The sequence below is a fragment of the Nannospalax galili genome, unplaced genomic scaffold (genome assembly GCF_000622305.1).
Source record: "Nannospalax galili isolate Female #2095 unplaced genomic scaffold, S.galili_v1.0 scaffold252, whole genome shotgun sequence".
Lineage (NCBI taxonomy): Eukaryota > Metazoa > Chordata > Mammalia > Rodentia > Spalacidae > Nannospalax > Nannospalax galili.
Window position 1 is genome coordinate 3,385,281 of NW_008333886.1, and position 15,677 is coordinate 3,400,957.

General features: G+C 39.1%; 1 protein-coding gene across 2 annotated transcripts in view; it reads right to left on the reverse strand.

Moving 5' to 3' along the window:
• Window positions 1–12,501: 12,501 nt before the first annotated feature.
• Dsc1 (desmocollin 1) overlaps window positions 12,502–15,677 on the reverse strand; it is a 29,262-nt gene continuing 26,086 nt past the window's right edge. Inside the window, exons 13-17 of one of the 2 annotated variants that reach the window (XM_008828836.1) lie at window positions 14,713–14,952; window positions 14,481–14,605; window positions 13,604–13,831; window positions 12,783–12,828; window positions 12,575–12,699 (exon numbers count right to left, since the gene is read on the reverse strand). In XM_008828836.1, the coding sequence (XP_008827058.1) occupies window positions 12,793–12,828; window positions 13,604–13,831; window positions 14,481–14,605; window positions 14,713–14,952 (629 nt within the window). In that variant the 3' untranslated portion in view covers window positions 12,575–12,699; window positions 12,783–12,792. Of the gene's footprint in view, window positions 12,700–12,782; window positions 12,829–13,603; window positions 13,832–14,480; window positions 14,606–14,712; window positions 14,953–15,677 lie in introns of both variants that reach the window. The other variant, XM_008828834.1, reaches the window with a different exon arrangement.

Sequence of the window (15,677 nt, forward strand, 5' to 3'; positions counted from 1 at the left end):
TTAAGTATTAGTATATACATGTATATATATAGTATATACATGTGCAGATGTACAGGTATATTAAGTATTAGTATATACTTGTTTCTATCCTGTAATCAGAAAACAATAATGTAAGGAACTATAAAATAAGACAAATGAGGGAAGAAGTCAACAGTTATCCAAAAATAGGAGGAGCTGTAAGGTTCAGTGATCACAAGACAACCAGACATGAAATCTGGTAGTTACTATATATGACTATTTTGTTTATCACACATAATCACAAAAGAAAGGTGGTTTGACAGCATATTCCAAAATGATCACTAAATCAAATGTCCTCAAGAAAGATGTTTCTGGGTGTGGTGGCACATGCCTTTAGACCCTGTACTCAGGAGGTAAAGGCAGGTAGATCTTTGTGAGATTGAGACCAGCCTGGTCTACATAGCAAGTTCCAGGGCAGATGAGGCTATAGGGACACTGTGGCTCAGAGAAAAAGCAGAAAAAGAAGAAGGAGAAAGAGGAGGAAGAGGAAGAGCAGGAGGAGGAGGAAGACGAGGGGGAGGAGGGAGAGGAGGAGGGGGGAGGAGGAGGAGGAGCAGGAAGAAGAGGAGGAGGAGCAGGAGGAGGAGAAGGAGGAGGAGGAAGAGGAGGGGGAGGAGGGAGAAGGAGGAGAGGAGGAGGAGCAGGAGGAAGGGGAGGAGGAGAAGGAGGAGGAGGAAGAGAGTGATGTTAATTGACTTTAACTGATAATCACTGCTTCCTAGGACTATTATAATCCCACAGTGAATCAAATAATCTTACTAAACTTCTAAGAAGATTATAAAATAAATAGATCAATAATCCTAAAATAATAACACCAATGCAGAATAAAGAAATTGATCAGTAGCATTGCTAGTCTAGAAAAATTCAGTAATATATTCTGAACTTATTTTATTTATGGTATCTCTAATATTTAAATTTATTTCATCTTTTTGGTTTTGTTTTTTTTTTGGTGGGGGGGTTGTTTTGAGTCAGGGTATCACCATATAGTCCTGACTGACCTAGAACTCATTATGTCGACCACACTGACCTCTGCCTCTCTCTCTCCAGAGTTGTACTACTACACCTGGCTTCCTTTGAAGCTTTGTGAATAAAATGTAATGACTTTAATTTGAAGGACATCTGGTGTGATGGTAAAGAGGCAAATGCAAAAAGAATGAAGAAACCAGTAACAATGGGGTTTCAGAGTGCTGAGAGACAGAAGGAAGAGTTCAGGACAGCAGATGTCACTGTGCCTGGAGGACAGAGTCTTAATGGGGAAAGATGGGAGAGAAAAATGTCACCGTTAATCAGCAAAGCCAACAGGAACACTCCTGCGTGTTCCCACCTTTATCTTTTGTGAAGTTATAAGCACAATCTCCCTCGAGTTTGTTCTCCAGCACTGCATAAACTGGACATGGTGTTGCATGCCTGTAATCTCAGCTCTTGGGAGGTATAAGTAGAAGGATCAGGAATTTAAGGTCATCCTCAGATACATATGAAGTTCAAGGCCAGCCTGAGCAGATGCATGAGACTCTTTCTCAAATCCTCCTCCTCATCAAATCATCATCCTCACTGACACGGCACCGATTACCTTGACTTTCATAACAAAATCCTAAAGCTTACAGTGAGGGTAGGAGGGCTTAGATGAGTGTGAGGAAATAGGCATAGGGCGGGACGCTTGGCACGTGCTTCACCGGCAGGGCACAGAAGCAACACTTAGATACCTACACAGAACGAAGAGTTCACACAGTCATTTAGAAAGCTGAATAAACTGTGACCTCTACCCTGAATGAGTTTCTAATAGTGGGTCCTGAATACTAACACAAAGCGCACAGGTAGCGTTTCCTTGATTTCTAACTTAGACACTGGAAGGACTTACATGAAACTCTCATAAATACCTCACATTCAGAATATCCTAATCTGAAGCCAGTATCACTCCGTAACAAAACACTTTGCTTTCCTCATTGAAGTTAATGGCTTAGTGGTCCTCCCACTTGCTCAAGAGAGAAGCCAGAGTCAGTCACCAGATCCAGCCTGTCTCCTCCCCCTCACTTCTTGCCCAGCGCCTGGATGGTGGCTCTCCTGGAATCCTCATGTCTCATGGAACCCATCTTAGCTGGACCGACTCTCCCACCTATTCCCCACAATAATAGCTTTCTAATTGTGCTTTGGGGAGCACCATTGGGCCTTGGGGCTCTTTGTTTTGCTTTGCTTTGGGTTGTTTTTGCTTCTGCTTGGTGCTGGTCTTCTACTTCAACACGAAGGCTGCCTCCTGCCACCCCAGCGAGCCAGACCTGACTTTTCCGAGGAGGTAAAAGCCCACGAATCTTCTGTATGCACCCAACCTTTGGTGTCCACTTCTCTCATTACAACTGACCTACGTGCTGTCATGATTTGATTTGTAAATCTGTCTCTTCTGTCTGGTTTTCTAGTCTTCATAGAGTAAGATCATTGTAGAATTCCAGATTACTGAGATCTCTCGGCAATTGCTTTGCAGAAGGATGTGATGGCTGGAGTTGTAGTGACCATCTTATGTCTATGAAGCTGTTAGGATAAAAGATAGCAGTGCACTGAAAAGATTTCCAGAACATTAGTAGCACTAAGATGCTTCTATGTGAGCCCAGAATTCATCTTGTTTACATTACAGAAAAATTAACTTATGTCCTTAAACACCCAAAAGGAAAGTATAACCAAATATTAAAGGGGCCAATATAATTTCTTAAGTGTCCATATGTATAGCTAAAGGCTACATAACAAGCAACAATGCCAGAGGAGATACCTTCTTTTGAGTTGTTGGCCAGGGTGGCCCAAGGGACTCCCAGATAATAATCCAGCATAGAACTGGGAAAATGAATAACTTCTACCTTCCTTAAGTCGCTGTTGTTTGCCTGTTACACAGAGCCACATGAGTCCTAGCCAATCCACTGTGTTCATTTAAAAAATATTTTTTATATAGTCTATAAACAGAACAACAGAACTGCAACTCACTTAATCAGAAGATGTAATCACCATTGGTCATAAGGCAAGACCATTAAATTGCCTTGTCACAGGCTGAACCTGCCACAGTTTCTGTTTGTTCTGAAGGCTGAAGCCTATCCAAGTAAGCGTTTAAAAAATGTTCGGCGTTGCAGTAGGAATGAAAAAGAGAATTTTTATTTACTTTTATTTCCCATTATTTTAAAAACTGAAGAATGAAAGAATGCCTCAGGCTATCAGGTTGCAACCCAGAACTGAGTCAAACTGAAAGACTTCGGACCTTACATCACACCATTCACAGAGCATAGTGCAGCAAGTGACATGCTCATTTTTAAGCAGTTTATTTAGAAAGGTTTTGACTCTATCATTTATAGCTTTGACTTACTATATCGATTACAGATTAAATACCATACATGGGGCTGGAGAGATGGCTCAGTCATTAAGAGCACTGGCTGCTCTTGCAGAGGACCCAGGTTCAGTTCCTAGCACTCACATGGTGGCTAACAACCATCAGTAACCCCAGTTCCAGGGGATCCAACACCCTCTTCTGACCTTGTACAACATGGGCACACTTACATACGTGTAGGCAATACACTCATGCACATAAAAATAAAAAATAAGTAAAATATTAAATAAAAATAAATACAAGGTATATCGAAAACTTAAAAACAAACCTTGGACCTCGGTGCACAGCTCAGGTGAAAAGCTGTGCTGAGCACGCGTGAGATCTTGGATTCCATCTCCAACACAATGAAAAGCAAAAACAAAAACAAAACCATGGTAAGCATAAATATAAGGGAGATACAGCAATGAATACATTTCTTTGCACTTAAGAACATTGTAATTTGGTTGATAAAATCAGCGAACAGAATTCTTTTTGAAGTTGAAGTATCAAAGTAAATGTAGTTCAATGATCTGACAAAGGACCACACAGCCAGGTTGCACGTGACTCCCAGTCTCATCAGTCCTGTAAGGTCAGCTTCTGGGTTTAGTAAGGCCAGAAGAGAGTACCTTTAAGTACCTTTTATTCCCAGGAAGTGACTAATACCTCCCTTAATTTAGGGCTGCTCAGAAGAACCCTGACATACTATCAAAATGCTATCTCATTAGTTTGAACTCTTAATCAAAAGAAAATGTGTACTTACCAGCATGGTGACTCATTCCTATGAGCTTAGCATTCAGGAGGCTAAGGAAAGAGGATCAGAAATTTAGATCAGGCTGGAAAGAAGGCTCAGCCGTTAAAACCACAGCTGCCCTGGGTCCACAGAGGACCCAGGTTCAGTTACCAGCACCCACATGACAGCTAACAACTGCCTATAACTCAAGTCCCAAGGGATCCAGTGCACTCTTCTGGCCTCAGTGGGCATTGTACCACATGGGTGCTCTTATCATGCAGGCGAAACACTCCACATCAAATAAATAGATATGTAAATAATTTTTTAAAAGTGAGTCCCCCTCAGGGAGGACATGGAGACCCCGTGAGATGGACTTGAACCAGTGTCCAGTCTACAAAGAGGAGGGTCAACTTAGAGGAAACATTTCACTCATGTTTCCAAGTGAAGCCAGACATGGTCAAACAGGACCTTTGACTTATCTTCACATAGATGGAACTGGTAAAAGAAAGGAGCCAGGAGCTCCTCCCAAGCCCATGTAACTCCTGAGGAACAGACCCTCAAATGACCTTAAGTGTAAAAATAAATTGATTTATTTGGGCCAACTCTGTGGTCTTAAACACCCAAATGGAAAGTATAACCAAAGAGTAAAGTCATCAGTGTACTTAAGAGTTCAAGGGATTAGGCTTAAGTCTATATAAAAAGTTAGACAATATTTCTCATTGATGATTTTGTTCCTAACCAGAAAGTGCTGCTCAGATGTAAGACTTCAAATCTTCTTCTCCTGTAGCTAAGGGGGACAACCAGCTATTGTTCTAAAATTATGGATAAATTTGTTTTCTCCCCCTATCTAGAAGCCTTTGAGAGGGAACTGACACTGATTCTAACCATTCCAACAACTATCAAAATACCTGAAAGCAAATCCTGAATCTATCACTTAGAGTCCAGCCTTGAAAGACAAAAGAAAAATGAGGAGGACCCCAGTAGAGGGATGCTTTTGGAAGCCCTTGTCAAGAAATTCCGATGGACTTTCATATGAACATTTGAAAATTGCCCTGTTCTGACTTTTTTTCTAGTTCCTAGACTAGAACTTGTAATGCTAATTACTCTTGCCTTTACTTCTCCTTCACATCTCCTATTCAGGATTCAAAGACCTTCTTTTCCCCTTAGAGATAAGAGTTATGCAATTTGGGAGTCTTTTAGATAGACCCACTGAAGGGGTACTCCAGTTGCCTCATCCTGCATCCCTGTTCAGCATGGAAGAAGCCAGAGTGGTCTGCAGCCTGAATCCCTATCGGTGATTTGGGTGCCCTCTTCAGAGGATGACATGATAAGAATAGGATGTAGGAATTGGCTAGGCAGTTAGGATAAAAAGACCCCAAAGAAAAGTAGCCAGTTTCTTGGCTAAAAGTCAAAATGTCCTTGGGCCTGTCAGAAGTATTTTGGAACTTTTACCTCATCCTTAAAAGGTTTTAGGGTTACCTCTTCAGAGAGGGGAATCTTAGAGAATCCAAAAGCCCCATAAAAATAAATAAATAAAAAAAAAAGAAAAGAAAAAGAAAAAAGTGATGGGGAGATATGGGAGGCGTTGGAGGGGAGGGAGTGGGCATGGATTTGATCAAAACACCTCATATGTATGTATGAAAGTCTCAATAAAGTTTTTGTAAAAGTTTAAAAAATTTCAAAAAAAAAAAGAAGTCCAAGGTCATCTTCGGTTATATAGCAAGTTCAGTGTCAGCCTAGACTATGTGAGACCTTGTTTGCAAAAGGACAAAGGAAGGGCGAGAGGAAGGAAGGAAAGAAGGAAGGGGGAGAAAAAGTAAGGAATTAGATCTGTCAAGTGAATTCTGGCAGATTAACTTCATTGAGTCCTAACTTAAGTAAAGTACTTTTGTGCAGTCAATCTTTGTTCTCATCATATATCAGCTTAGAATCGGCTACATACAACAGAAAAGCTAAAATTTTATAACTGAAATGCACAAAAGTTAATTTAGACCTGAGGAGGTGGCTCAGTGGTTAAGTGCAACAAGCTGTTCTTGCCTAAGATCCAGGTTTGATTCCCAACACCCACATGGTGGCTTATAACCATCTGTAACTCCAGTTCCAGGGGATCCAATGCCTTCTTCTGACCTCTGAGGGCATGGTACGTACACGTATGCAGACAATACACTCATACACATAAAATACAGTAATAATAATAATAAGTAAGTTTTTAAAGTTAATTTAGACATGAAGGTACACTGAAGTTTCTATAGCTACCAAGGATCTAGTTTTAACTTTATCTATGTATCTATCATCTATCCATCACATACCTCTTTATATATCTATCATCTATCTCTCTACCTATATCTTCCTTCTATCATTTATTTGTTAAGAAACAGGGTCTCCTTATACAGCCCAGGTTCTTTAGAACTCAAGACCGCTACCTCAGTCTCCCAAGCGCTGGAATTACAAGCATGCATCGCTCTCCCTTGCTTTATCAGTCCTTATCCTCTACCACTTTTGGCGCCTAGTTTCCAATCTGCAGTTCAGAAAATGGTTGCCTATTCACCGGGCATTACATCTACAAGTTAAATATAATAAGGGAAGCAGAAAAGGTGTGGCCCACAGCTAAGTAGCTTTCCTTACAAACCCCCAGCCTGAAGCCTCATACACAACACTTCAGAATTTAAGACATAATCACATTTAGATCAGGTGGGTGGTAAATAACACTGTCTTAGCTAGGCACATAGCCACTCGTAGTACAACTGGTGTTGTACTATGTACAACTCTCTCAGAAAAAAATGGTATTAGGAGATAGTGGTAGACAACTTGCAGCCTCTGCCATAACCCCATAAAATAGCAGCACACATATGTTTGTCAAGAACAAGGATCCTCTTAACAGTGAATTTAAAATATATCTACACTGAAACATTAATATAAAATTACCATTTAATATTAATAATTAGCATTGTATATTTAATAATTCTTTAAAAATGTATAATGTATATACAACATTTGGTGATTAATCATTAATAGTAATTTAGTTAACAGTACATTGGATTATTAACAATTTTTAACAATAGTACGTTAACAACAGTACATTGGATTATTAAAAATTTTTTTACATTTTATTTCATGTGTGTGTCTGTGTGTGTGTATGCATACACACATACCTCATGGTGTATGTGTGGAAGTTGGAAAACCAGCTAACAGGAGTCTCTTCTCTCCTTCCACCATGTAGGTTTCAAGGATGGAACTTAGTTGTCAGGGTTGGCAGCAAGCATCTTTACCCAATGAGCAATCTCACTGGCCCTAGAATTTTTAAATTATTAAAAAGTTGTGTGTATGTGTGTGTACACATGTGAAGGTCAGAGGACAGTCCTGGGTGTTGTTTCTTACTTTCCACTTTGGTTGGGGACAGGTGTCTTTTATAGTCTTACTGTTGCTTACAACAGGTTAGCTGGCCCTCAGACTTCTTCTCCACCTCCTATCTACCTAGTAGGAGAGCTGGGATTGCAGACACTTGTGCCATGAGTCCCATTTTTATACAGGCACTTGGGATTCGAACTCAGATTCTCACTCTTGCTTGTACAAACTAACCACTTCCATAGACCTGTATTTTCTGTATGATTTCCCAGTCTGATAAAGAAAAAAAAAAAGGAACGAAACCATGACAGAGTATGCTTACTTAACACAGAAGACTGGTTTTGGGAACTTCTTACCATACCACCTATGATATTCTACATCAGCCACACCCACCAAAATAAAACTTTAAAAACATTCATGGCGACAAACTGTACCAAAGAGAGATTATATCAAAGCATTCATTTGCCAAAACAGCCTCAGTAACTTTGGTTTCAGTAGTCCGGGCTCTTCAACCTGGTCATTAGATTTAATTTTATACATCCGTTGGAAAGGCCTGACCAAAACTTACATAATTTTGTTGTCAAATAAGATTGTTCCTTATTATGGATGAACAAAACAAACTTATTGTGGCAATGAGAACATCACTTTTTAAAATTTAACTATACTACACGCCCCGGTGTGGTGCTTATCAAAGTTTCATGCACATGCACATCTCCTGGCAATCTTCTCAAATACAGATTCTGATTCCACAGGACGAGGTGAGGCCTGAGCCTCCCCTGCCTGACACGTTCTTGGATGATGTTAATGCTGCTGGGCACCCAGGACACTACAAATCTAAGAGCGAGCACTGAGAGAAAGAACAGCAGGGCAGGTGTCCCCAGGGTGAGCTGCATCACAAGCTGGGGCAGGGTCTCACCTCAGACCTTCCTATGCAATCGGTTTAGGCTAGGAAACAAGAATTTGAATTTCTAGATATTCCAAGGTGATGCTTGCTGGTGCTGGTCTCCAACATGAAGAGTGAGAGCCCTGGCAGGCCCAGAACACAGTATTCCCCTGCTGGGGGTCATCTACCCCTGGTGGAATGTACTCACAGCCCTATCTTGTAAAAGGCACTTTGAACTATGTAACAATTATCTTCTATGCAATTCTGAATTCTCTGCACATTTTAGGAGTAGCAAAGTCAGATAAAGAAATCCTTTCATGAGGAGCTGGAAAGATGGCTCAGTGGTTAAGAGCACTGGCTGCTCTAGAGGACAGGGGTTTGGTTCCCAGCACCCACATGGCAATTAACAATGGTCTATAACTCCGGTTCCGGGGGATCTCTGGCACTCTACTGGCCTCTGAAGGCTGGAGCTGAGCAGGTGATGCACTTGTATGCATAGAGGCAGACAAAATACTGGTACACAATTGATGGCCTCTGGGGGTGGGAAAGTCATGTTTGTTTAAGGGTGTGGTTCCTGATAGGTGGACCATATTCCAGGGGATGGTCCCACACCCGGAAGTATATGAACAGCACAAATTAGACTCAGCGAGTTATTAAATAAAAAAAGGAAGACGAAGTTGACAGGGGAGGTAGGGGTGGGTCTGGGGGAGTTAAGGGGAGAGGTTGGGGTGAATATGATCAGGATACATTGTATGAACTTCTCAAGGAGTTAATAAAAATATTTATTTTTTTAAAGTTCCTAAATAAGGGCAAATAAAATTCCAGAGTTGCAGATGTCACAGTTGCACAGCAGCAACTAAAACAAACATCGGAATCCTGTATCTTCTCAGGCCATGTGTAGACAGAGGGAGGCCATGGTTCCTTTGCCTTCTTTTCTCTCTAGAGTTAGGGAGTAAATAGGCTCTGACACCATAAATCGTCTTATCAAAGGGTGTCTTACTCCCATCAATCAATAGCTCAAGTAATGCAGGTTTTAAATAATTTATCTTCACACAGTAGATATGATAAATACACTTTACACATTTGTTTTCTTACTGCTACTCTTTACTTACAATTTGTATGTAATGTCTGAAAATGGTTATTATTGTTGGTTACAAGGATTTGAGGTAATATAGCACAGTTTTTATCTTCTAGGCAAATAACATCGATTCCAAGATTTTTTTTTAATATATGCTCAGTAACTGTATTGGGCCCTGAAAACTGTGCAGGTCTGTCCTTCCTCAGAACGCCTTCTTCGGCTATTTCCCTGGCTCCTGCCTAAGGAGAAAGGCAGAGGCAGATCTGATCAAGTACAGTTCTCCTTCAGATTTAGCAGAGAAGAAGGTAAAAGGCTGAACCAAAGCCACAATGTACACAGTTCCATTTCTTTAGTTTCATTTAGGATTTTCAAGTACTACAGGTATCACTTTTATAACAGACATGCTATAAAAGGGAAAATTAAAATCCTCAACTCTAAAACATCTATTTTGATAATTTTCAAAAAAGCACAGCAAATGCATTGTCTATAAGTAAACATATTGAAGTTTTATGAAATACTTTTTAAAAACTCAAAATAATTAAAATTCAGCAAGGTTCAGAAGTGTTTAATGAAGCTCCCAGAAACTGCATGTGGTGGTTTGAATGAGAATGTCCCTGATAGGCTCCAAGTATTTGGACATTTTGCCCCCAGTTGGTGGCATTGTTTTGGGAGATTTTAGGGGGTGTGGCCTTGCTGGGGGTGTAGGCTTTGGGAGTTCTTAAACCTTGCAGGATTGATTCCCCATGGCTCTAGGCTTCCTTGAAGATGTGATCACTTGACTTTCTGCTCTGGCCACCTCTGCAGCCACGCCTCCCTGCCGTTATGAACTCTAATCTCTCTGGAATCGGAAAGCAAATAAGTTCTTCTTTCTATAAATGACCTTGGTCTTTCTTGGTGTTTTCTCACAATAGGAAGGTGAGTAATACACTGCATTATTCTTTTCTCCTTATGTTCCCAGGGAATTCTTTCACATAAAATATTTGAAGTCTGAATCAAGATGAGAAACATTGGATTGTGCAGTCCCTTGGCACACATTCAAATATAGAAAGCACATTGCAACGATTAATTTATTAATCAACAATTAGCTGGTAACTTGTATGAAATACAGTACTTTATTAACAAACTAAATTTGCAAGCAGTCTGGTGGGTTTCACAAATCATACACTTAACATTTAATTTGGGTACAAAGAAAGAATTACTTAGAATTGGTTAAAGAAATCAAACAATAATCACAGTTCCCCTGTGAGATAAATTTTAGTAATATCTTGAAAATATTTTAAATAGCTAAAACTGCTTAATACAAATTCCTTTCCCACACTTTCTGCCAATACACTAAAGTGCCTTTTCTTGCCGACCTGTGGACACTCATTGTACACTTTTGTTCACATAAATTTTCTTTTCCATATTTCAGTGAATACAAGAGCAATGTGAAGATATACAACATACGTCAGTTAATGTTCAGCTAATTATTTTTTATTGCTCAGAGAACATTCTGTCTCTACATTCAAAAATATAACTATGACATTTGATGTATTTCCAAATTGGTTCTATTATATCCTGAAATTTCAAAATTCATAGTGCCAGACTAGTATGTACCTCAAGCAATAGAAATCACATCACCAGCCAAAGTTATCTTACAGTGACTGTATGACTAGGCCAAAGTTATCTTACAGTGACTGTAAAAGTCATACACTGTGGGACACGTATAAAATCAAACCTTACTTCTTAGTTGCATCTCTTTTTGTTTCAGTCTCCAGTCTCCCATCAACAGGCACATGTCCTTAGAGAATGTTAAAGCTAGTGCCTAAACTAAAAAAAAGCAGGGGTTTGTTTTTAAACAAATATCAGGTAGTGGACTTAAAAAAACAGCTTTGTCTGAATGAGAAATTTCCATGTGATATACATTGTTACTGTTTGTGGATCTGCAGAACTGGCCACGAACGACTAATACAATATCATTTAAATATAAAGTTTCTTTATAGATTAATAAAATAACAGTCTATTAAAATATTATGCCTTCAACTATTATTTCTTTCCTTGTGTTCATGTATTCATAAATTCATAATTCAGAATATGTTTGGTACATGTCAATGGATTTAATATTTTTAACAAATATCTATCTGGCATTTTTTCCTGATATTCCATTTTTTTAAGTACTCATCAACATAGACTGAGTTTTAAGTTCCAATATGGATGTTAACTCAATGCTGGTGTATTTTAAGCTAAGTAAGGCCTGTGTATCAGAGTTGCTGCGTGATGCTGTCAAAGCTGATGGACAAAGGCATGAACACACTGGCTGAAAGCCACAGCAATGATAGATCTGTGCCAAGCTAAAGGGAAAACACCCAAATAGCACATTGTTGGACAAATAAAATATACTAGTGAGCTTAAGTCAGCCCATGGGTATCAGGGTTGCAATGTTTTCGTGGAATCTTTGGGAAATCTCTTCAGCTCAAGGTATGAGCTGTTCTGATCCAAGTCACTGCAGCAGAAGCCTCAGGATCCCGACCACATGGGCAGAGACCCAAGGACTAAGCTCTGGGGAATCCTGAATGAAGGCGACACTCTGCTCAGGAGTGAAACAATGTGTAGCAAAATCAAGCTTGTCCACCAAATGAAGGCTACACCCCAAAACACTTAAACATCCTCTGAAGCCAGGAGAGAAAAAAGAATATAGTGGCACTAAAGAAACTATTTCTAGAAGCAGAGTTCTCCCCAGGATTTTGAAGAAAATATTTCATTGGTATATACAAAATGCAAATTCACGTTTTAAGGTTTCATGATGCCCAGCTCCCCCACATAGCCTTGCATAGCTTGCAAAAGAGCTTGAGTTTTCAAACACCACAGGAGGTGTAAGAGCACACAGTCTGGTCTTGAAATGACAGGGCATGCATGCACAGAGGAAAAAAAAGAACAATCACATCTAGAGAAAACGTGAGTTCCAGAGACAAGGGAATTTAGGGAACCCCAGTTGTCAAAGCACCCTTATCTATACATGACTCTGCCTTCAATGAGCAAAGTCATTTCTACAGGTTGCTGTCTTTTTTACATTCAATGAGCTCGCTGTATGTCTCTGTAGATGTCACTTGATTAATGGGGACATTTGTTTATTTCTTTGCACACGTCTTTGCTAATGTCCTAAATTTGGGTTCGAGGTGGTCTAGAAACTCCAGGCCTTCCTCCTCCTGCCTGTCACTGCAGCAGCCTACAGAGCCTGCCATGGAGCCTTTGCCTTCGTAGTTATACGAACGAACGTAGTCATCACCATGCTTATGTTCCTCGTCTTGGCCACACAAGTACACCTTCTGTATGGAAAAACAGTACATTTTATTATGTTTTTTAAAAGGCACCTAAACAGACTAGCATAAAAATGATGTCTTTGATTTACCTTTTACTGTTTAATTTTTAATCAGAGTGTGTCCTCTAATGGATTCCTACATATAAAAAATGCACATGATTGGTCTATATTATAATAATTCTTAAAAATATAGCAAATAAATAAATGCTCATAGTGAACACATTTATGAAAATTAAGTCTATGCATACATCACATAAATAATTTACAATTTCCCATTTGAACATAAAGTGTGTAGTTAAAATTTACCTCTGTGACTTCTTTGTATATGTGGGGGAAACCAATGTAGGCTATGATTCTTAGGTTTACGCTGTTACATAGCTGTAACAGTCTAATATAGTAATATTGCATATTTAATAAATATAGTAATATACAGCTATATTAGTGTAATATTTTAAGCTGGCTTATATCATCAGCCTGAATGAAACAGCACAAAGTAATGAAACAGGGCCTAAAATAAAAGCTTACTGATCTGTCTGGCTGATTTCAGTAGGCAAGATTTCATAACTACATAAAGAATTAAAGCACACTGGCAAAATGGTAGCAATTTATGATCTGTTCATTACATTTTTCACTAAAGATTTTTTTCTGCTAATATTTGGTAAAGAAGATATCAGTCTTTAAATCTCCTGAGCACATATGTGTAAAAAAGTCCTCAAGTCTCATAAAATGTATTTTGAAAATTGAACTTTAAAGAGCATTTTTCTCTGGGTTTGGATCTGCCATTTGTGTCTATGCTGGTGCCGAAGATAAAAAGTGTTGTGTTCCAGGTGCAGGAGGAGTAAACTTTTGGGAAATCCTGATTTATGCATCATGTTTGACTTCAGTGGGAACCTGAAGACTTGGGGACTTACTTCGCCAAGCCGAGGTTGAGTGAAACTCTGCCAGTCTGTGTATGCATAGCGGCCAGTCTCTGCTGCTCCCTGCAAGCCTCCTTTGCTGGACTCCAGGGTGTGATGTCCACCTCCCTTGACCATCTCAAAGCTTTGCTGTCCTTTTATCCCTTGGCCACCAAGAGTACCGACAGACATGCTGGTGTCACAGATGTTGGATGCCTGAGTGGGGAGTCTAATGTTTGCCTCCTAAAGATGAAGGAAGAGTTAGAAAATGAATCAATGGAATTGAAACCCACTTTTCACTTTCATTTCTTTGCCACCATAGACAGTCCCACCATGTTCCTCTGTTCCTTACATGTAAAATCGGGCTAATGCTAGAAACCACATTATAGGCATTCTGGGTTAGACTCTGCTTCCTAAGAATACATAGGCTGAGGTCCTACCCCTAGGGCTATTGAAGATGCAATCATGTACATTGCAATGAAGTCACACCAGATTAGGTGAATCTATGATCTAATAGGACCAGTGTTTTTACAAAAAGGAAAACTTGGACACCAAGATGCATGCCAGATAATGCTGTGAAGGTTTGCTTTATAAGCCAAGGAATCAGAAGCAAGGAGAGGGTCCAAGACAATCCTTCACCTAGGCCTGCCAATGTTGTCATCACTATCTCTAGCCTCCAAAACAGTGAGACCATGTGTTCTATGATATGTTACTTGGTTTGTTATGGAGCTCTTTAAAGCCAATGCTAAATGATTGCAAGTGTATAGAGTACTTGAAACAAGTCAATCAGTGCTCCAGGTTATTATTATTATGACTGTGATTGTAGAATAATCAAATTATGATCACCGGATCACCATAGGATTCCATTCAGTGGACGTTAAATCTGATTTACCGTCACTTCTTCTCCAGGTCCTTCAGTGTTTGATATTATTAGGTTTTGCTGGGCTACATCATCTGGGAAGGATTTCTTTACTGTTCTCTTAGCAGTGGTAACACAGAAACATGTAAACAAAATACCTACAAAAGATTTTAAATATTAAAGAAAGTATTTCTTCATTCTGGCATAAATTAAAATAATCCGAATATAAGACTTTTTGAAAATTCTCTGTACAGCTTATACTTACACAGTAACAATGCAGACCCCAGCACCATGGAGAGAATGGCCCATTTTCCAAGTATTACATTTGGTTTAGCGTCCCTCTCCTCTTTAACACTCATTCTACACTCGGATGGAGTTGTACAGTCACACACTCTCACTGACAATACGTGTTTTGCAGCTAAACCATGTTTGTCTCGTATTTGGATGGGCACAGAATAATAGTTATAATTGAGGTTGTGTCGTTGACGAAGAATGGCTCGTTTACCTAGGGGGAAAAGGTGGAGAGGATCTATTATGACCTCCCAATAGCACCAGCATTGTTCCTACTTGAATGCCTGGGGGGATGAATCTGCAATAAAACCTCTAATGGTTCATTTCATTTCTTAAAAATGACTTTGATATCTCAGAATACCAGGCAAAAGAACTGATATTAAGTTCACAGTACACTGATTTATACTTAACATGTTTTTCAACCGATCATTTTAAATTGATTTCGATGTTTTCTCAAAAGATATCCAGAGAAAACATAGATAAGTAGATACATGGTTGATATACAAACAGATGATAGATAGAGATATCGTAGACAGATAAATGATGGATACATAGATTCATAAATGATAGACAAATAATAGATGATTGACAGATGATAGAGAGATGATATAGATAATAGGTAGATGATAGATAGATAGATAGATAGATAGATAGATAGATCATAGATAGATAGATAGATAGATAGATAGATAGATCATAGATAGATAGATAGATAGATAGGATCATAGATAGATAGATAGATAGATAGATAGATAGATAGATAGATAGATGATAGACAGATAATAGGTAGATAAATAGATGATAGATGGAGGATAGATGATAGAGGTAGATACATAGATGATAGATGATAGATAGGTAGATAGATAGATGATAGATAATAAGATAGACAGATAGATAGAAGATAGATAGATGATAGATGATAGATAGATAGATAGATAG